This window comes from Myotis daubentonii, chromosome 3, assembly GCF_963259705.1.
Source record: "Myotis daubentonii chromosome 3, mMyoDau2.1, whole genome shotgun sequence".
Lineage (NCBI taxonomy): Eukaryota > Metazoa > Chordata > Mammalia > Chiroptera > Vespertilionidae > Myotis > Myotis daubentonii.
In genome coordinates, this window is record NC_081842.1 from 58,847,374 (window position 1) to 58,869,499 (window position 22,126).

The 22,126-nt window shown below is 42.2% G+C and overlaps 1 protein-coding gene across 3 annotated transcripts in view; it reads right to left on the bottom strand.

The window, feature by feature from the left end:
* LOC132230338 (protein mono-ADP-ribosyltransferase PARP14-like) overlaps positions 1 to 22,126 on the bottom strand; it is a 249,519-nt gene that overhangs the window by 177,700 nt on the left and 49,693 nt on the right. Inside the window, exons 13-17 of one of the 3 annotated variants that reach the window (XM_059687657.1) lie at positions 21,598 to 21,801; positions 17,749 to 18,348; positions 15,702 to 15,835; positions 9,524 to 9,698; positions 7,807 to 9,187 (exon numbers count right to left, since the gene is read on the bottom strand). In XM_059687657.1, coding sequence (XP_059543640.1) covers positions 8,898 to 9,187; positions 9,524 to 9,698; positions 15,702 to 15,835; positions 17,749 to 18,348; positions 21,598 to 21,801 — 1,403 coding nt within the window. In that variant the 3' untranslated portion in view covers positions 7,807 to 8,897. Of the gene's footprint in view, positions 1 to 7,806; positions 9,188 to 9,523; positions 9,699 to 15,701; positions 15,836 to 16,206; positions 16,517 to 17,748; positions 18,349 to 21,597; positions 21,802 to 22,126 lie in introns of those variants that run through there. The other 2 variants (XM_059687659.1, XM_059687658.1) reach the window with 2 other exon arrangements.

Sequence of the window (22,126 nt, forward strand, 5' to 3'; positions counted from 1 at the left end):
TTGAGGCATCTCCTTGTGCTTTATTCAGCCTTCCGAAGAAATCTCATACTGAGTCTGGACAAGCTCAGTCCTCCTTGACTCTGCCCATTGCTTTTGTCTCCTATACCTTCCTATTTAGATCTTAACATTTAATAACTGGACTATTGCAAGAATCTCTCGTCCTTCCCACACTCTGCCATAATGTCACTATTTTGACCATCCCACTACTCAACATTTTTCAGCCACTCCCAATGCCAATAGATTAAAATCCAGACTCTGTATTCTGATTTCAGAGCCCTCCACAGACCCTCACATAACTAACTCTCCCACCTCATCTCTCATCTGCAGTGGTAAGACTGGCCTACTTGCTGTGCCTCAACACTCCCACCTCCCTTGTCTGTGCCACTTCTCCTTCCTGATAGGTCCTCATCCTTTTCTCTGTCTTAAGCTCTCTACCAGCCCTGGTTCAAATCACACTTCCTCCATCCAGGATGGCCCTGACCTTGTTTCTTGCCTGCTTCTCCCACCTTTGAAGTTCCCTTGCACCAGTGTCCACTCTTATAATTCACCACTTATACCACCTTTCTATGTACTACTTTTCCACTGGCTTGGTTTGGTGAAATTGATCCCACTCATTACATTTGCAAGATCTGGGGATAATTTTTACCATAACTCTGTAAGAATTTAGAAATTAGAAAAGCATATTGATTTCTGCATAACCAGAAATGTATTTGTTTCTGTTATGAAACAAATACATAACAAAAGATAAGCTAAATCACCCTTTTGATTAGCTCACTACTGGCCCCATCCTTCTCAGGCTTCAGACTGAAGGTATCAGTAAATAAATAATAAAAAACTGCCTTCCAGGTGAGAGCGAGGGAGGGAGGTGTGTGAACATGACTAGGAAAGGAGGATCTGGAAAAGAGTCTTCTGTAGCACTTACCACCATCTGATCACTATATATTTACCTATTGATTTGATTGTTGTTTATTTCCCCCAACCAGAATCTCACAGCATGAGGGTTTGGACTTTGATTATTGCTGTATTCACAGAGCCAGATCAGTGACCAGAATATGGCAGCTATTCGTTAAATATCTGGGCAGGTTATTGTTAAAAGGATGCCTTGTTGGCAATAGTCCATCATATACACTGGGGCAGAGGATGTTGTAGCCAAGGGTATGATGTCCATGAACCTTAATAGGTATATCCCTATTGCAGAAATACACATATCTTTGTCTTCAAAAAATTTATTTTTTATGTTTGTTACTTCTTTGCCCATTGTTTTTCAACTTGCAGGCTGTGACCCTTTAAATACAGTTCCTCATGTTGTGACCCAACCATAAAATTATTTTTGTTGCTACTTCATAACTGTAACGTTGCTACTATTGTGAATCATAATGTAAATATCTGATATGCAGGATGGTCTTAGGCGTTCCCTGTGAAAGGGTCATTCGACCCCCAAACAGGTCGTGACCCACAGGTTGAGAACCGCTGCATTCGTGAGTCATAATCAACCTAGCGAGTGAGATCAACATCTTTTTTAATTGGACATAATTGGTAATTTCAATGAATTCAATAGTAAATGTAAGTATTCTGCGAAACTTTTCAGGAAAAGTATTTTTTTTCAGGGTAAATATATCTCATAAAACTTTTCAGGTATATTTGCGTGTGTACTGAGCCTAATATAAAATGTATTTCTTAGTGTAGGTCAGAAACATTTGAAAGTTGTTCTGGGACAAAGCATTTGACTCAGAGGTAATAGTCTTTGACATGCAGAGCTGGAAACAGTTAAGACACTGGGCTCAACTGTTGTGGTTCAGTGGCTGAGCCTTGACATATGAACCAGGAGGTCATGATTTGATTCCTGCCTAAGTTGCAGGCTCGATCCCCAGTGTGGGGCATGCAGGAGGCAGCCGATCAATTGATGTTTCTGTCTCTCTCTCCCTCTCCCTTCCTCTCTGAAGTCAATTAAAAATACAGTTTTAAAAAAATACATTGGTATGAATGGACTCAAAGTGTAAATAGGTAATTTCCTGACTTCAAATAAAGAGATATGATGCAGCAAGAGATCCTGGCTCTCTGGGAAAGGGGAGCCTGAGAGAGAAGAGAGTGAAAGGGGGAGGCTGTCACCCACCTGGATACCTCGGTCCTATTCCATCCTCTGTTTCTCAGATGAGCTGCCTGAGTGAGTGAGATCAATTATTTTAAAAAAATATATTTTTATTGATTTCAGAGAGGAAGGGAGAGGGAGAGAGAGATAGAAACATCAATGATGAGAAAGAATCATTGTTTGGCTGCCTCCTGCATGCCCTCTTCTGGGGATCAAGCCTGCAAGCCAGGCATGTGCCCTTGACCAGAATCAAACCTGGGACCCTTCAGTCCGCAGGCCGACGCTCTATCCACTGAGCCAAACCAGCTAGGGCAGATCAATTATTAAAGCACTGACCCTAGAACAGTGGTTCCTGGGTACCTCGGTCCCGTTTCAACCTCTGTTTCTCAGATGAGCTGCCTGAGTGAGTGGAAGTCAATTATTAAAGCACTGACCCTAGAGCAGTGGTTCCTGGGTACCTCGGTCCCGTTTCAACCTCTGTTTCTCAGATGAGCTGCCTGAGTGAGTGGAAGTCAATTATTAAAGCACTTACTCTAGAGCAGTGGTTCCCAACCTTTTTTTGGCCATGCCCCACCTCAGTATCTCTAAAACGTGATGTCCCCCCACTCCCTGTGACATATAATTCTTATTATTCAAAAAGTGAACTCACATTCATGTGGAGGAAGCCTAAAAGGCCATTAACTTGGTCTAACCAGCTTCCAAAGAACATGGCATCCATGAAAGAAAAAAACAAAAGAATGAAAGGACAATTGAAGTACTAAGAAATTGTTTAAAAAATAATAATAGGAAGTGATATGAAAAAAAATAGCAACTAAAGTTTCAAAACAAAGAGAACTGAAATGCATAAATATGTCACAATATATATTTATACTAGTAGCCCGGTGCATGAAATTCGTGCACTGGGGTAGGAGGGGGAAAGGGGCCCCTCAGTCTGGCCTTCACCCTCTCCAATCTGAGACCCCTCAGGGAATGTCCAACTGCCTGTTTGTGCCCACACTTTTAACAGATAACAGCTCCATTTCTTTCTTATGCTTAAAACCATTGGAATTAGTAGGTATTCAAAGTGTGTATACATTTTGGGGGGACACCCTGTATATCTCTAGTCAGGGGTCAAAGAAACCAATAGCAGATTTGGAACCCCCAGACAGGGAACCTCGCTCACTCCCCACATGTCTCCCCACTTCACTTTCCACCTTCGTGGGCAGCAGGAGAATCAACGTTTTCTCTTATTAATTCAGAAAAGCACGTCCTATCACCTGCTGCCCAGCAGAAGTGAGCTAGGCCCCAAGCAAGTGAGGCTCAGTCAGGGCAGCCTTCGCTGATGGGTGCTGGCACCCAAAGTGCACATTCCTCCTCTACAGTTGCCCCGACTGTCCCACTATTTCACTGAGAGGATGGAATTCCTCTCCACCTCCAGGTTCTTGATCCACCAGGTGTGTCTATCTGCACCTGCTCCTGCCTCAGCACCTGCATTAACCCCCCAGAGGTGATCTCGTAGCTGCACTGGCCTCTGTGGGAACAGGGCATCACCACTCCGCCCTCTGACTGTCATCTCACAGGCGCCCACCCTCAGCACCCAGAACACCCAGACACTCTCCAAAGGACGCGAGCGCATCAGAGGGGAATGTATGCACATCCTGTGGGAGTGTTAGGCATGCTGGGTTGATGGAAGTGCGGTGGGGGGGGGGGGGGGGGACTTGTGCACGCCTTGGTTTGCAACTGTTGCAGGCGTGGGAGGGTGACAGTCTGCTGGGGGATGTTCGCATGCCAGGGGGGGATGTGCACACTGGAGGCCTCTGGCTTTGCAGATCTCCAAACCCCCGTGGTGCGGCCAGGGGGATGTCAGTCTGGCCCACCATGGTGGCTGTCCCTGCAATCCTGCACCTTCTGGGTCAGGAGGCGGATCTTGCGCAGCCACTCTGGGGCGCTGATGGCCTGCAGGCGCTGCTACTTCAGCTCAGCCTGCAGGCTCTGCTTAGCGCGCTCACAGCTGTCACCACCGCCATGTGGGGAGAACAGGCCGCCCTCCGCCGGCCTGCCTCCCCTGTCCAGAGGCTCTCTGTGCTGCTCACCTGCCCAGAGTGACTGGGGCTGGGCAGAAGCCAGGCGTCCTGCCCTGCCCAACCCTGGCCAATTCGCCCCTGTGCGAGCTGCTGCCCAACCGGGAAGGGTCATGGATCCAGGTCCTGGGACCGCGGACAGCCTCAAGCTGCCCCCCGCCCGGCAGGGTCACAGATCCGGGTCCCGGACCGCACACAGCCTCAAGCACTGCCCCCCGCCCGCCAGGTCACGGATCCAGGTCCCAGGAGCACGGACAGCCTCCCGCGGTGCCCCCTGCCTGCCAGATCACGGATCTGGGTCCCAAACCGTGGACAGCCTCAAGCGCTGCTGCCCTGCCCACCAGGCCATGGATCCGGGTCTCAGACCACGGACAGCCTCAAGCACTGACCCCCGCCCAGGAGGGTCACAGATCTGGGTTCCGGACCACGGACAGCCTTGCCCACTCCCGCCCGCCTTCAGTATGCAAATTAGCCACCATCTTGTTGCTTCAGGGTGGGGGTCCCAACTGGGGTGCCTGGCCAGCCTGGATGAGGGGGTGATGGCTGTTTGCAGCTGGTCACACCCCCTTCAGGGTGGGGGTCCCCACTGGGGTGCCTGGCCAGTCTGGGTGAGGGGCTGAGGGCCGTTTTCAGGCTGGAGGGCGACTGAAGCTCCCAACCTCTCCTTTTTTTCTTTTCTTTTTATTCTGGGATTTATTTACCTTCGATGGCTGTCACTGGACCTGAGAGCCGGCTTTAGCTCTGAGGCTCGGCTCCAGCTCTGAGACCTCACTGCTGAAAGCAGGTATCTGGTTTGTTTGCGTTCTATAATTGAAACACTGTTGCGGTCCTGCTGGCTGAAGCCCTGCTGGCTGAAAGCAGGTTTCTGGAGTTTGTTTAGGTTCTATAATTGCAACATAGTTACTTAGACTGCAGCTCAGAGGCTGGCAGCGGCAGGCGGGGAACGTTGGCTTCCTCCATCACTGGAGCAAGCAAGCCTCCTGTTCGCTTCACTGCCTGGCTGCCAGCCGCCATCTTGGTTGGCAGTTAATTTGCATATCCTGCTAATTAGCCAATGGGAAGGGTGTCAGGGTTATGGTCAATTTGCATGTTTCTCTTTTATTAGATAGGATACTTTGTATGAGGCCCCTAGAACCATAAGAAAGGCAAAAAAGTCACTGTTAATAACTCATTCTAAAATTGCCCACCCTAAAAATGAAATTGCCCCCCTGTGGGGTGTGTACCCCCATTGGGAACCACTACTCCAGAGGCTGGAGGGATTAAGGACTACAAGCTCATCCTGTGCTTAAAGTCACAGTAGGGCTGACCTATACAAGTAGGCACAGTGGCTAGGGCCCTTGAGCTTTTAGGGGTCCACAAAAGTGGTTTAGTTTCTTTTTTTAAAAAGTTTAATCTATCCTCAATTACATTCATGTTTATATCAATGAAGTTGCAAAGTACAAGTTTTAATACTTAATAGAGTAAGAGGCCCACAAAGGCCAAAGTGCCTGGGGCCCATGAGAGTCCTAAGTGGCTGTGGGAACCAGGGGTTTCAGAAGCATTTGAGGTGCTTGCTGAAAATGCAGATTTCTGGGCAACCTCTAGATCTACAGAATCTGACTCCCTTGGGATGGGCCAGGATTTACAATCTCAGCAAACACCTCAGGTGATTTTAATACCAAAAACAGTTGAAGAACCTCTGCCCTAGAGTAGACCACCATGACCTATCACAGGGTCAAGGTGGACTTCTTTCAGCAGGGGCTATTTGCTGAAAGGGTCAGTTTGCCCTTCAGACTTACTGAACTAAACCTGCGCTGTGCCCTTCTTGTGCCCTGACTGGGAATCAAACCAGAAACCTTTTGGTACTCAGGTCAACACTCCAACCGATTGAGCCACCCTGCCAGGGCTCAGCCGAATAGTATTACTACTCTGAGGATCCTCTGATGCTGTCATATGTAATTGTGGTCTTTCCCAGCAGTGGCCTGTGTTCATCATCAAGCTCTCCTGTATTTGCCCTTGAGGATAAAAATGTTCACCACCACATGACATTTTCCAAGCCTTTTATTCAAAAAGAAGATAAGTGACATATTTCTCTTGATTGGGGATAACTTAACATTTACTGACTGGATCATTATACCTTGATTCAATGCACCCTGATTCAGCCTTGCCCTAAGTTAACCAAACCACTGGAGGAACAACAATAGAGAGCGGGCCTCTCCTTTTTGATTTCTTACATTCATGGTCAGGCCCTAGTTGAGATGCCAGTGCCCAACCCCCTTACAAAACAAACAACAGCAAGAGAAATGTCAAGATGTCTATGTTAATGAGGCAGCCACTGTGGCCCTCTCAACCACCTACCTCTGCTTCAAGCTCAGGTGCTGTTCCCTGAGCCAGGGGAGAGCGACCCCTGGTGTCGGAGTGCACCACCTGCACAGGCTTTACATAAGCATCAGCTCTGACCTCAGCCTACAGAGCTTCAAATGAAAACGAGGATAGGACCAGAGCAAGAAGGAAAAAGTGGAGGAAATATAAAAGCGGCTCGCAGATTAGCTGAGATGTTCCTGGATTCGTAACATTCATCTAGAAGCCATGTTCTATCATGAGAAGAACAGAGGCTTGATGACACAGGACCTGATTCTGCTGGCTGTGAGGGTTGTTACCTAGGCGACCGACCTCAGGCAAGGAAGCTGCTTGCACTCTGAGCATCAGTTTCCTCAGCTTTAAAATGGGGATATAATTCTTGCCTCACAGGATTATTTGGGGAATAAAATTAGTACTGTATATGAAAGTATCTATTTATACTATCTGGTACAAGCTAAGTGCTCAATAAACAGTGTTTGAGCCTGAGATTTACCTAGGGAAAAGTTAAGAAACAGATACTGAGTTAGCAAATTAGCATTATATTTCATTCCTTTGCTGTGTGTATTTGATTTAAATCATCTAAAGCTAGGCTGCCAAAGAAAATATGCCATTTAATAATCTTAGAATTCATTTCATCTTAGCATAACAGAGTGTTTCTCACTGAAAATGAAGCAGGCATTATCCTACTGTTTCCACTGGGACCAAATGTGCACCAATGAAGTTATAAGAAGGCAGATTTGGATTCAACATTAAAAGGACCAACTGGGGCCTGGGCTGCTGTGCTGCACAAGTCCAGGGGACACGATTCATCTACGCGACAAGGCAGACCACAGCCCTGGGCTGTGCAGAGCCCAGCTGCACTGCAGTCCCAGAGCCCCAACTGGGGTCCCCATGTCTTGGGCTGGCTCATGAAAAACGAAGTTCCCTATCACGGAATCTGTTTGATTAAGGCAACATGACAATAAGTCAAGGATGTAGAAGGAATGGATAGGACTCTGACTAGACCAGTGGTCAGCAAACTGCAGCTCATAAGCCACATGTGACTCTTTGGCCCCTTGAGTGTGGCTCTTCCACAAAATACCAGGTACACATGCATGTACAGTGTGATTGAAACTTCATGGCCCATGCGCAGTCGGTTTTCAGCCTGGGCGAGTCTGTTTTGAAGAAGTACCGTTGATATTTGGCTGTTGACTAATGAGTTTGCCGACCTCTGGACTAGACCTTTTCAGTCTTTTTCTTTATTTGTTTGTTTTTGTTAATCCTCACCCAATCAGGGCCTGGGCCGAGGAGCCTGCAACCGAGGTACATGCCCTGGACTTGAATCAAACCTTGACTAGAATGTGCACCTTTTTATTGGTGCACATTTTGTCCCTTTGGTCCACAGGCTGACCCTCTATCCATTAGTCAAACCGGCTGGAGGGACCTTTTCATTCTTAATTGGTTCATGAAACATTTCTGGAAAATCCATTGGACTTCAGATGCAGGCCTCAGTCCAGGGATAAAATAAAATTAATAAGACACCATTTCTGTCCCAGGAAAGACAGCAGTCCACTCAGTAAGTTGTGCTCCCCACAGTAATATGGCATCCATTTAGTGGCAGCTAAAATTACATAGCTGTGCCCTTGGCTTTTAAGATTAAGGCTTTCCTTTTTTTCCTAGAAATATAAACCTGTTCTTTTCTTCTACAGATTTGATGTCCATGGTTGTGGACACACAGTTGTAACTAAACTAATCTAATTTAAATTCTCAAATTTATTGATTTCAAGAAAAGGTCGCTGCAGTTATGAAAGAGAAGCTGAAGAAAGTCTGCTGTCAGTGACAAGGATCCTGTGATCTTAGAATAAGCGGTTAAGAGAAAAAAATCTAAAACTTGTTGTACATAGTATAGATTAGCAATTTTGAACTGGTGTGCCGCAAAAGTTTTTAGAACATGCAATACCTGACTAGTCAGGGACACTGACCTCGTTTCTGTTAGATTGTCAAGTAAAAAAATGACAACAGCCACCTGGCTGGCGTGGCTCAATGGTTGAGCATCAACCTATGAACCAGGAGGTCACGGTTCAATTCCTGGTCAGGGCACATGCCCAGGTTGCAGGTTGAGTCCCTAGTGTGTGGCGTGCAGGAGGCAGCCGATCAATGATTCTCTCTCATCATTGATGTTTCTCTCTCTCCCTCTGCCTTCCTCTCTGAAATCAATAAAAATATATATTTTTAATGACAAGAGCCAGCACAACAGCTGTGAATCAATCAAAACCATACTGTTGATTTTTTTCTGTCAGATCGGCAAAAGATATATTTTTTGATGTGTCACAGAATTTTAGTAATTAGTTTATGTGTGCCATGAGTTGAAAAATGTTGAAAATTACTTGTGTAGATAAATAATGTCTTCTGTGAAGGATACCAAAATTTTATTGTTTAAAAGTAATGAGGTATTCTGGGTAAGCCTGGTAGTCATAAAATACTACAAATAAACTTGGAGTGCTCATATTATCTGTGACAGTATCATACAGGTCAAGAGGATTTTGAGGATTCTTTGCAGGAGGCACAAGTAATGAAGTATTTCCAAGTGCGTACAATCCAGTGAGCACACGCACATAATACATATGCTTTTTCCCATTTGCGTCTGGTCTGGAGTAAGTATCATGGGCAGAATAATTGGCATTGACAGCAAAGTAGGTTCCCTTTCCATAGTTCGTCGCTGTGAAAAGAAAAACAACAGTTTTAAGAATTTCAATTTGTCTATAATTTGATGTATTGACTCAATATGTCAAATAATGTTAATATAATGTTCAGTTCTCTCTAAAGCCTCTTTTTAAAAAAATTGTGTGTTTTTGATTTTTAAAAATCATTCCTCCACCTCAAAGGGCCAGTCAGCCCCTTTGGGAGGAAACATGGTGAGTCTGACCTGAAACTTTGGCTGCACCCTGACCATGAGCCATGAGGGAACATAATGCAATCCGCGGGACCCCTGAGCCAGCTTGGCTTCTCATGGCTGACACCTCCTTTGGAGCAGCCACGGGACTTACTTCCTTACCATTCTTTCCTGCATAACTGCGGTTAAAGCCATGTTGATTGACATGTGGCAAGGAGTCAGCATCTGTCCCATGGAAGAGCAGCTGCTCATTCTGCGTATGGCCATTCTTGTCATCCATGGTTTTTTTCTTTGTCTGGTAGTGCTGCCAGAGACTTGGATTCTGGATTCTCTCAATCTGCAAATCAATAAGGAAAAACATTCTGTCAGTGCCAAGGGCCTGTGGCAGATACAGCAAATGAAACATGATCACTATTTTTTTGTTGTTTTAATCCTCACCTGAGGATATGCTTAGAGAGAGGAAGGGGAAAAGACAGAGATAGAGATAGAGATAGAGATAGAGATAGAGATAGAGATAGAGATAGAGATAGAGATAGAGATAGGGGTGGGAGGGCACTGATGTGAAAGAGAAACATGGATCTATTGCCTCCCATATGTGCCTAAACAAGACTCAAAACCACAACCTAGGTATGTGCCCTGTCCAGGAATCAAACCCAAAACCTTTTGGTGTTCCGGATGGCACTCAAACCAACGGATCCACCACTGTCCAGGGCATGACTACTATTTTTTATAAGTAAAAATTCAGCGAATTCATTGCCAGATGGCAGCTCTCTGCATTCAGAAATCTTTTTAGATCCACTGCTTCACAAATCAGGCCTTGGAGGAAAAGTTGTTTTCATTTTTAATATCTTTTATGCACCACATGCAGCAAGCAATATTTAGGATCTTGGACGACCAAGGCAGCTCAACTCCTGCTTCTTACTTTCACTGTAATTACTGCTCCTGTTGCAGTCTATCCCTCTTTGTCCATTAGCCTCTCTCCTCTTCAGTCCTTTTAAGATATTGGTTTACCTAGCCAAGTTCTAACCACGGGAGAAGCACTAGAGTGTCTAGGCAAGAAGGAAATTAGTTCATGAAAATTAATCTCTCATCCAATTGGAAGAGTGGGCCATGAATCCTGGTGACTGGGAGCCTGGCTGTAGACCAAAGTGGCCATCCTTTTCCTTTTCTAATTTATTTTTCAATTACATTTTACATTCAATATCATTCTCTGTAAGTTTCAGGTGTACTACAAAGTAGTTAAAAAATTATTTACTTTACAGAGTGGTCCCCCCACTGCGTCAAGTACCCACCTAGTCCTATACCCATTTTTCTCGATATTATGGACTATATTCCCTACACTGTAATCTACACCTCTGTGGCTCTTCTGCAACTAGCAATTTGTACTTCTTAATCCCTTCATCTTTGTCACCAGGTCCCCCAATACTCTCTCCTCTAACAGCTGTCTGTCCTCTGTATCTATGAGTCTGTTTCTATTTTGTTTGTTTATTTTATTCACTAGATTCCACATGTAAGTGAAATCATATGGCATTTGTCTTTCTCTGACTTTTTTCACTTAGCATAATTCCTTCTAGTTCCATTCATGCTGGCATAAAAGGTAAGATTTCCTTCTTTTTTACCGCCCACAGAAGTATTCCAATGTGTACATATACTGCCACTTTCTTATCCACTCTTCTATGGATGAGCACTTGGGCTGCTTCCAAATCTTGGCTATTGTAAATACTGCTGCAATGAATATAGGGGTGCGTATATATTCCTTCAAACCAGTGTTTCTAGTTTCTTTACATATATTCCCAGAAGTGGGATCACTAAGTCATAAGGCAATTCCATTTTTAATTTTTTGAGGCACCTCCACACCATTTTCCATAGTGGCTACACCAATCTGCATTTCAAAGTGGCCATGCTCTGACCATCCTCTTTGTGGTTCCAGGGCTGTGGTGAAAACTCCTTGGGTCCTGGATTGCAGATCAGCCTCAGAACTTCCCTAATCAATAGGTAGTAGTAGTTCCATAAAGTTGTCAGAATCTTCTTCCATTGTAAAGGACTTTCAGTTCTAATACTGTTACCTGCCATCATCTGGTTTGTTTGTTTTTTCAGTTTTAGGCTTCCTATTTTTTAATTAAGATACAGTTTGGCCTCTAGCTCAAAGTCTCTGCATTATCATGCTCTCTGTTAATCTGATTTGTGATTTTAAAATTTATTTTTCTTTTTATCTACAATTAAGTTTCTAATCTTTAAACTGTCTACTTCCATTTTGTTTCTATTTACCTTGAATTTTATTACTTTTACTCATCTTCCAAAAGCCTTAAAACTTTCATCTTAGAGTTTTGAAATAATTCTTACTCCTTAGTCTTTTCATTCTTGCTCCTCACCTTTTTCTTAGTATATGTGCTGCTGAAGCTAGGACCCAGCTTTCTAAAATTTAATAACCACACAAAGAAAATAATTACGTCAAGAAGTTTTAAAAACAGCAACTGATTCTATATTCCTAATGGGATAAATTATAAGGTTAAAAAAACACTGCAAGTAAATCTTAAAACTTTACTTAGTAGGTTTATGTTAGCAGCAGGCTTCTGGCTGTTTTAAACTATTTGTATCAGACCAATCCTCTTGCCAACAACTATTAGAAGGGCTTGGGGGTGAAGGGGATAGCTGTTTGAAGGCAACAAGGACTTAACAGACCAAATTCCAAGATAGAAGGGGAGTGCAGGGTGAAAAAAAAAGTCAGAAGATAATAGAATAGCACCTTCAAAGTGCTTAAAGAAAATAACTGTCATCCAGAATTCTGCACCCAACAAAAATATCCTTCAAAGAATGAAAGTGAAATGAAGACATTTTCAGACAAAAACTAGACTACCAGAAACATCACAACCAGATCTACACCTGAAAGAAAAGTCAAAGCAGAAGGAAAATGATCCCAAGGTGTAGGCATGAAAATGCAAGAAAAATGAAAGGGCAGTGGGCTAAAAGGGTAAATATACAATGACTGTATTAAAAAATTAAAATGTTTTATAGGGTTTCAAATATACATAGAATTAAAATACAGGTAAAAGTAGTACAAGAGGCAGGAGGGATAAATGGTTTAAAGTGTTCAAAGTTCATTGCATTGTTTGGGAAATTTGCACTAGAGTTTAATAATCTCTAAGTAACCAATGAAAGGATTATAATAGGATAAGTAATGAACATTTTAATAGGGCATAAAAATGAAGTGATAAAAATACTTAATGTAATATAAGGTAGGAAAAGAGAAAAAAGGAGCAGAGTACAAGTGATACATAAGAAAAAAATTAATATGGCATGTTTAAACCCAAACATATCAGTAAATTCACTAAACAGACTAAGTACTCCAATTAAAAGATAATGATTGACTTGGCAAGGGTGGCTCAGTGCTTGAGCATCCACCCTTGAACCAGAAGGTTGAGGTTTGATTCTGGTAAATGCACATGCCTGGGTTGTGGGCTCTATCCCTAGTAGAGAATGTGCAGGAGGCAGCCAATCAATGATTCTCTCTCATCACTGATGTTTCTGTCCCTCTCTCCCTCTCTCTTCTTCTCTCTGAAATCATTAAAAACATATTTTAAAAAAGATAAAAAAATGGTCCAAATGGATGAATAGAAAAACAAAACTCAAGTATATGCTATTATCTTAAATACACAATTATAGGAAGTTGAAAAGGAAAAGGGTTAGGGATGCCAACAATAACCAAAAGAAAGAGGGAGAAGATGACTTGCCCTGCTGCAAGACAATTTATGTCCCCATATGTCCCTTGATCCTTTCATGCTGCTGCCCCAGCGCTGGAGCTCAGAAGTAATGAGTCTAAGTCCATGCATGGGCCCTTTAAGAGGAACTGCCTGGGATTCCAGGAGCCTCCGTGTCACTCAGACACAATGCCCACTGGTTTTTACAGCTGGATAGAGGTCATGGGGTGTTCTCAGCAATGGAACCCTGGGCTTGGGGCCTGGTATTGGGCTGGGACCTCTTGTTCCTCATGGGAGTCTTCCGCAACCAAGATGTCCCTCCCGATTAAAAACATGCCACAGGTGGGTGTCAGACCAGCCCATTCTGCACCTCACCCTTCCTACCAGTCTCAATGTGCTTTCTTCTTTAATTCTCTAGATGTAGGACTTCAATTCAGCAGATTTCAGGTGGTTTTGAATGATGGTTGTTGTGTATTTTAGTTGTAATTTTGATGTGGTTGTGGGAGGATGCAAGTGCCAGTGTTTTCCTTTGCCACTATCTTGGTTTCTCCTTGGTATATATCTCTTAGGACATTTCAAATCTTTTCTGAATTATTATATGCTTAACTACATGAATAGACAGAATGGGAGAGAGTACCACAAATGGGGCCAAAAGGCACTGGCACCCTTCAGTTGGCAATAGAAGGGTGACAACATAATGGAGGAAATCAGGATTCCAGGCCAGGGCAGTAAATAGCAATGTAGTCTGGCTGCACAGCACAGGGAGGCCAGGCTGAGAACTAGGCCTCTGAAGTCTGGAGCTATGCTAAGACTTAGGTGCTCTCCAGTCATTTAACATATAAATGCACTTGTCTCAGGTTCACTCTCTTGGGAGAAGCAGCTGGAGTTCATCAGAGCATCCCCTCACATTGGTGTTTGGGGCGTGGCCCCAGTTCTAAAGAGCAGTTGTGGCCATGCAAATAGAAAGTAAATTTGCAAAGACAGGAATTGTAGACCTTATTGGCACACTCATTATTATGGATGAAGAGAAGGAACTCAAAAATCTCTAGCTTTGGGAGGTCAATCAAGAAAAAAGAAGACATATGTAAAACTAGACCAAAAGAAGATTTCCAGCTTTACTCAAGGAGTGGTGGAACCTAGGTTAGAAAAGAGAAGGAAGGGGGAGATAATTACTTAGAGATGATGAGTTAGGTTTTAGGAAATTGATTTAGCAGATAGATAATCAAGTGGAGATATTTTTAGTCCACTAGGAAAATGTTCTAGAGCTAGAGTCAAAGATCCAGGTTGGTGATACATTGATTTGAGAGCTATTAACATTAAAATAATAGCTGCATCCATGAAGGGTAAAAACATTCCCTGGTGAAGTGCAGAGACAGAAGACCAAAGTATAAATCGTGTGGGTAAAGCTAGGATGAGAGCTTTGGAGGAAAAACAGATTCCAGTGATAACGAATTAATTAATGAAGAAGAAAACATCAAAGTATTATTGCCATAGCAGTCAAGAAAGAACACAAATATCAAATAGAAAAATTAATTTTTAAGAGTAAGAGATTCCAAAATACTAGTAAATGAGATGAACAGTGAAAGGAATAGTAGGTTTATTAAGGAAGCAAGCACTGTTGGCCTGTGAACACTGGGGCAAAGGCACATAACTCAACCCTGAGGAGCCTTCACCGATATCTCTGTGGTGGTTTGATTCTTATCAACTCCAACTTTGAAGCCATACTTTGAATTTTTATTAGCTTGCTTCACAAAGGAAATATATGTCTTCAGTATTCTAATATCATAGTGCAGTCTGTTATCAACACTAATAAAAGAGAAAAATGGTAATTGGCGTACGAGCTACCCTTTTCATTGGCTAATCAGGGCTATATGCAAATTAACTGCCAACTAAGATTGGCAGTTAACTGCCAACAAGATGGCGGTTAATTTGCATATGTAGGCACAATGCAGGGAGGCGAAAGGGAAAACAGGAAGAAGCCCCCTGCCACTGACAGTGATCGGAAACCCAGGGGGGAGCTAAGAGCTAGGGGGCAGGGCAAAGGCGCCTTTGCCCTGCCCCCCAGCCATGATCGGAGAATCAGGTGCCTTTTCCGCCCTGGCCAGTGATAGCAGGAAGTAGGGGTGGAGCCAGCGATGGGAGCTGGGCACGGTCGAAGCTGGCAGTCCCAGGAGCTAGGGGTCCCTTGCCTGGGCCTAAAGCGAAGCCCACGATCGCGGGGCTGCTGCAGCTGTGGGTCCCCGCTGTCCGGGCCGGATGCCTAGGCCAGAGGGGTCAGGACTGGGCAAGGGGCCGATCCTGCGATTGGAGGGTGATGGGGGTCAACGCCTGAGGGCTCCCAGTATGTGAGAGGGGGCAGGCTGGGCTGAGGGACACTCCCCCCCCCCCCCCACACACACCCAGTGCACAAATTTCGTGCACTGGGCCCCTAGTCTTATAATAACTGACTCAAAAATCTCAGTCTTAATGTCTCAGGAATTATGGGAAGATGAGTAAAATCTAGAATCTAAAATCTAATTACCATGAAATATTATAATTCTGGGTTAAAAATATGATAGGAAGTAAATATAAATGTATTTATCCAGGAACATGATACACCTTATTTTCACCATTAAGAAACTCTATGTCATCAGAACGCTTACCTTCTCTATCTTGAATTGTGAGCAGGTCTGATTGAAGGCATCTGCCACTTTGCTGTATTCTGGTTGGCCAGGCTGTAACTCAACCAGACAGACACGCTGCTGCTTCATATCACTCCAGTGTCCAGGGATCTCAACTGCAAAGTAGACATTTGAGGACACTCCACATGCAGGAAGGCTCATCTACACAGTCCCCCTCTCTGGTATGCTTCAAAAAACCGAATATCATGTGTGTTCTTCTTTTACAATGTCCTGATTCAATGTATTGAATGCATTTCTTATATTTTTAGGAGAATGTTTTTTATAGCATAGACCACAGGCTACCACAGAACCAACTGTAATGCTTATTAAAACACACACACACACACACACACACACACACACATTAATCAAATCAAAATCTCTGAGGGATGGAACCTGTGTCCCTACATCTTCACAAGTTTTGATCATGCCCAGATATGAGAAGTGCTGGTGTAGTGTGACTACACTGCATATTCTGCTCAGTCTCCAATCTGTCATAATTCAATCAATTATTCCCTGCGATGTTTTAAATAGTCGCTATTGTCTTGTTAACAAATGCATGGATTTTTGCTAGAGCTCCCACCACAAGGCCATCCACATCTGTTCTTTCGTTATTCTTCACAACATCCTTAAGAGTTGAGTGGGTGGATGGGTTTTGCTATGTGGCAGTTTGTGGGGGCAGCTCCACCTCCTCTTCTGCTAAATGTAATTTTATTCTTGAGTTCTCATTGCCCCAGGGTTGCTCAGGGTGTGAGGAATTCATTCCAACTGATCTCCCAAAAGATGAAGAGAAGGTACTGAAAGAGAAGCCATTTTTACTAGTTTTCAGTGGGGGACTTCTGTGGTTGGAAGTCTGTCTCACCTCTATATGAGACAAGCATTCCCTTCGCAGAAGCAGATCCAGTCAGAGAATCTGAGGCTGCTTCCTCTGTGTGTGTCTAGGAACTTTATTTTCAGGGCAGAGGACGCAGTGACTTCTGGGAGACCCTGAAGCCTCCGGGGCCTGTCTGGGTACCAATCACAGAGGCAGAAAGTGCCCACATTCTGACCAAGCTGTCTTCTCCCTTTTGTTCTAAATAAAACCTTGGGCCACGTTTCTTTAACACTAGATTGCCCAAGGAAGTCATTTTGACTGCTTTTTAATTTCAATTAGAAAAACGATTATGTATATAAGGACACAATGTCTTAGAATTTTGTGACTTTTTGTACAACATATAAATGCATTTATTAATAATTGTAATTACCCCCCCTCCTTCATTTCCGGTATATATATATGTGTTATACCTATATTGCCCAAAAGCAGTCATTTTGACTGCTTGGGAAATTTTAACTCTTATTATTGAATTGAGTAAATTTCTTATATGACCAGTTCGGCTCTGTATTGAAATAACAGTTTTCATCTTTTTTCAATTACCGTCACATGATAACATACAAGTACATGATAAATTGTCAATACTTGATAAGTTGCAGTTGCTCAATAAGCTAAACTAGTACTTGTTATTCGAATCTTTATGCAGTGATGCTTTTTCTAATAAGTTGTTTATTTTATTTCTTTTGCGCCCTAAATTCATGAAAGAAATATTGAATAGAAGTGAGTTATTGGAAAAGCTAAGGAACATAAGTGAAGAGTGCTCCGATATTATTCTTTCACAATGCAGTCATTTTGACTGCTTTTGGGCAATATAGGTATATACTAAATTTCAGTCTTTTTAGTGTTAAAGCCCATGGCTGTCCCTCTCCGGACTGAAGCAGCCATTACCTCCCAGAAAAACTGGCTCTAGGAAGCTTGTGAACTACAAAAAGGCAAGGTTTGGCTACGTTACCACTAAGATGGTCATCCTCAGGATGTTGGGCTCACCCAGGCTGTATTTTCCCAACCTTAATGTAAACTCCGTAAGTTTTCCATTTTAGTGCATAAGAGTTACTTGAATTCTATCGACTTGACTACAATGTTGATAGACGTACAAAATAGTGTTAAGCCCAAAGTAAGTGTAAACTAGTGGAAAACAAGCGTGAAAGTTTGACTCACCTTGAGGCTTTGTGATGCGCTGAATTTGTAAACTGTGTCCGTTTGCATCTGTAGCAACGCATGCTTTCATGTCCACTGTATAGTTCTGATTATTAATTTGGACATCAACTGTTTTTTCCTGTTTTTTTCTTGCCTCCTCCAATTTCATATTGGTTATTTTGTCAAAACTACGATATGTGTTATTGTCGTCATATTGCCATTCTACAAACTCAGTGATATAATCTGCTCTGGATTCCTGCTCTTTGGCTGATCTAACTGTCTTGATCATCTCCTCAACTGCATTTCTAGCCTGTTCCACATCTCTGCTAATCCCTGAAACCTTAATCAAAGGTTTCTGATGGTCCAAGTCCACCAAAATATTCAAGTCCTTCTGCAGCTTATTCAATTCCTGATATTCCTTTTCATCAAAGTCTCTGATACATTCCTCTTCACTGGTGTAAAGACTCTGTTCCTTTTCCATCAGATTCTGTAGGCAGGAGAGGGCGTTTTCTACAGATGTTTCATTTTCACCACACACCTGAAAAATTGCTGATTCCGTTTTCTTCTGCAAAACCAAAGGCTTTGGTTTGGAGGAAGGTTGCTTTGAGAAGCCGAAAAATGCTAAAACAGAAACACAAGGGAATGCAACAATTGTTTGGATTTTAAAAGAAAAAAATGTTTAGCCATTAGCTATTTCTCCCTTTCTTTCTCCTTTGCTCTGTTCCTCCCTCCCTACCTTCTTTCCTTCTTTTTTCTTTTATACTTGCCATGCTGTATATCGCATTTGTAGGACTTATTAATCTTATAAGTGGAAGTGTGTACCTTTTGACCACTTTCACCCATTTTGCCCACCTCCCACCACCCCACCTCTGGCAACCACTAATCTGTTCTCTGTATCTGAATTCAGGTTTTTTTAGATTCCACAGGTTAGACTTATTATACATTATTTGTCTTTCTCTGTCTGACATTTCATTTAGCATAATGCCCTCAAGGTCCATCCATGTTGCTGCAAATGACACGATTTCCTTTTTTATGACTGAATAATATTCCATCATCTATGCAGGATTAGGCAAAAGTAAGTTTACAGTTGTTCATATGGAAAATCTATACATATAAAAGCCTAAGCGACTGTTACAACCAGATGACCGGCTCGTAGCTATGCCATGCACTGACCATCAGGGGTCAGTGTGCTTCCACAGCCAAGCTCTCATGACCAGCCAAACTCCCACAGCCCCAATCGCCGGCCAGGCCTCCACCTGTGCATGAATTCGTGTACCTGGCCTCCAGTAATACAATAATTTGTAAGTAGTTATACAAGAATAAACTCAGTTTCACATAGTCACAACTATAAATCTACTTTTTCCCAACCCTCTATATACCACATCTTTATCCATTAATTTTGCCAATGTTGTTGTTTCCATGTCTTGGCTATCTCAATACTGCTTTAATGAAATATGAGGCAGCAGATATCTTTTAGAGATAATGATTTCATTTCCTTCAGATAAATACCCAGAAGTGTAACTACTGGATCATGTGTTAGTTATATTTTTAATTTTTTTAGGAAACTCCTACTATTTCCCATAGTGGCAGTACCAGTTTACATTCCCAGTGCACAAGGATTCCGTTTTCTCCACATTTTTGTCAACACTTATATTTTGTCTTTTCCATAATACCATTCTAATATGTGTGAAGTGATAGCTCATTATTATTTTCATTTGCATTTCCCTGATGATTAGTGATGCTAAGCACCTTTTCATGTACCTCTTGGCCATTTGTATATCGTCTTTGGAAAAAATATGTCTATTCATATCCTCTGTGCATTTTTAAATTGTATTGTTTGGGTTTTTTTCTACTGAGTTGTATGAGTTCTTTATATATTTTTTATATTAACCCCTAATCAGGTATATGACTTGCAAATATTTTCTCTCATTCAGTAGAAAAATATTGATGGTTTTCTTTGCTCTACAGAAGCTTTTCTGTTTGATATATTCCCACTTGTTTATTTTTGCTTTTGCTGTGTGTGTTTTTGGTGTCAAATCCAAAAAATTATTGTCAAGACTGATGTTAAGAAGCTTACCCCTTATGTTTTCTTTTAGACATTTTATGGTTTCAGGTCTTACATTCAAGTCTTTAATCTATTTTGAGTGGATTTTTGTGTATGGTGGAAGATAGTGGCCAGTTTCATTCTTTTGCATGGCTGTCCAGTTTTCCCAACACCATTTATTTTAGCACTAGAGGCCTGGTGCACAAATTCATGCACAGGTTGGGTGCCTTGGCCTGACGTTCTCACCCAGTCCTGATCAGGGCAAATCTGGGCCGGCCTCCGTGGGGGAGGGACCACAGGAGGTTGGCCTTGGGAGCGCACTGACCACGAGGGGGCAGTTCCTGTGTTGAGCATCTCCCGTGGTGGTCAATGTGTGTCATAGTGACTGATCAACCAGTCATTCAGTTGACCAGTCATAATGGTCACTTAGACTTTTATTTATATAGGTATGTGCTACTGAAGTAGGTGCTCAACACTATTTATTAAAGAAACTACCCTTCCCCCATTGTATATTCTTGGCTCTTTTGTTATCAATTAATTGACCATATATGCACGGATTTCTTTCTGGGCTCTCTAGTCTCTTCCATTGATCTATGCTTCTGTTTTTACACCAGTAACCTACTGTTTTCATTACTGTAGCTCTGTAGTATACTTTCAAATCAGGAATTGTGATGCCTCTACCTTTTTTATTCTTTCTCAGATTGCTTTTGCTATTTGGGGTATTTTCTGGTTATATACAAACTTTACAATTGTTTGTTGTGTTTCTGAGAAAATTCCATTGGAATTTTGATAGGGATTGCACTGAATCTGTAGATTGCTTTAGGAAGAATGGATAGTTTCACAATGTTAATTCTTACAATACGTGAGCACATAATATCTTTGCATTTATTTTGTCTTCTTCAATTTCTTTTATCAGTGTCTTATCAGTTTTACCTTCTTGGTTAAATTTATTCCTAGATATTTTATTCTTTTTGATACAATTGTAAATGAAATTGTTTTCTTAATTTTTCTTTCTGATAGTTCATTAATGATTAGCCGATTCAAGGCAGACAGAAAAAGACAAATACCATAAGATCTCACTTACAGCCCTAGCCGGTTTGGCTCAGTGAATGGATCATTGGCCTGAGGACCAAAGGGTCCTGGGTTCAATTTTGGTCAAGGACACATACCCAGGTTGTGGGCTCGAACCCAGTAGGGGGCGTGCAGGAGGCAGCCGATCCATGATTCTCTCTCATCATGGATGTTTCTATCTTCTCTCACTCTCTCTCTCTCTCTCTCTCTCTCTCTCTCTCTCTCCCTTCCTCTCTGAAATCAATAAAAATATATATATTTTTAAAAATCTCACTAAAAAAGCTAAAAAAAACAAAAACTCACACTCATAGAAAAAAAAGAGATCACATTTGTGGTTACCATAGGTGGATTGGGAGAAGGGGAAATTGAAAAAAGAGGTCAAATGTGCAAACTTCCAGTTACAAGATAAATAATGACCAAGGATATAATGTACAGCATGATGACTATACTTAACACACCTGTATGATATATATGAAAGCTGTTAATTCTAAGAGTTCTCATCACAAGGAAATAAAATCATTTTGCTTTCTCTTTTTAAGACATGTATGAGATGATGGAAACTAACTAAACATATTGCAGTAACATATGTAAAATCAAACCATTATGCAGTACACCTTAAACAGTGACATATATCAATTATATATCAATACAACCAGGGGAAGCTAAACTACCACAAAAAATACTGTACAATTTTAGCTATTTCTCACATGACCTCAACATCACGAACATGCATTTCATAAAAATCAACAACTCACATGCAATTTTAGACATTATAGACTGTGAGGGAGCCTGAGCACCTTCTCTTTTTCTCATGTTGGCACAAAAAACATCCATTATTTGAGGCTGAAAGATAACAACTTTAACTTTTTTCACAGACTGGACTAGTCCTTTCTGGATAAAGTCTTCAATGGCATCCATTATGGCTTCAGCAACCTTATCTGTGTCTTGTTGAGCTTGTCCTAGAAAGGCAAATAAAAATGACTAGAAAAATAAAGACACAATTGGAGAAGGCTGAGGAATAAATTAGGGATTCCAATTCCCAAAGGATGCATCCACACACCCCAAATTTTTCACCTCCATGTACTTTTCTAACAATCCATCAGCAAACACTTTTGAAGCCCTAGATGCAGTGGAGAGTTCTTGTTCCAGGATGTAAAGACGCCAATAGCACAACAATGAAAAAAGGAAATCTAACTTTTGATGTCTGATGTTCATATTTTCTCTATTTAGCGGAGTCCAGCTCATTGTGTTTCTCCGTGTTACCAAGCACAGTTAATCTTTCTT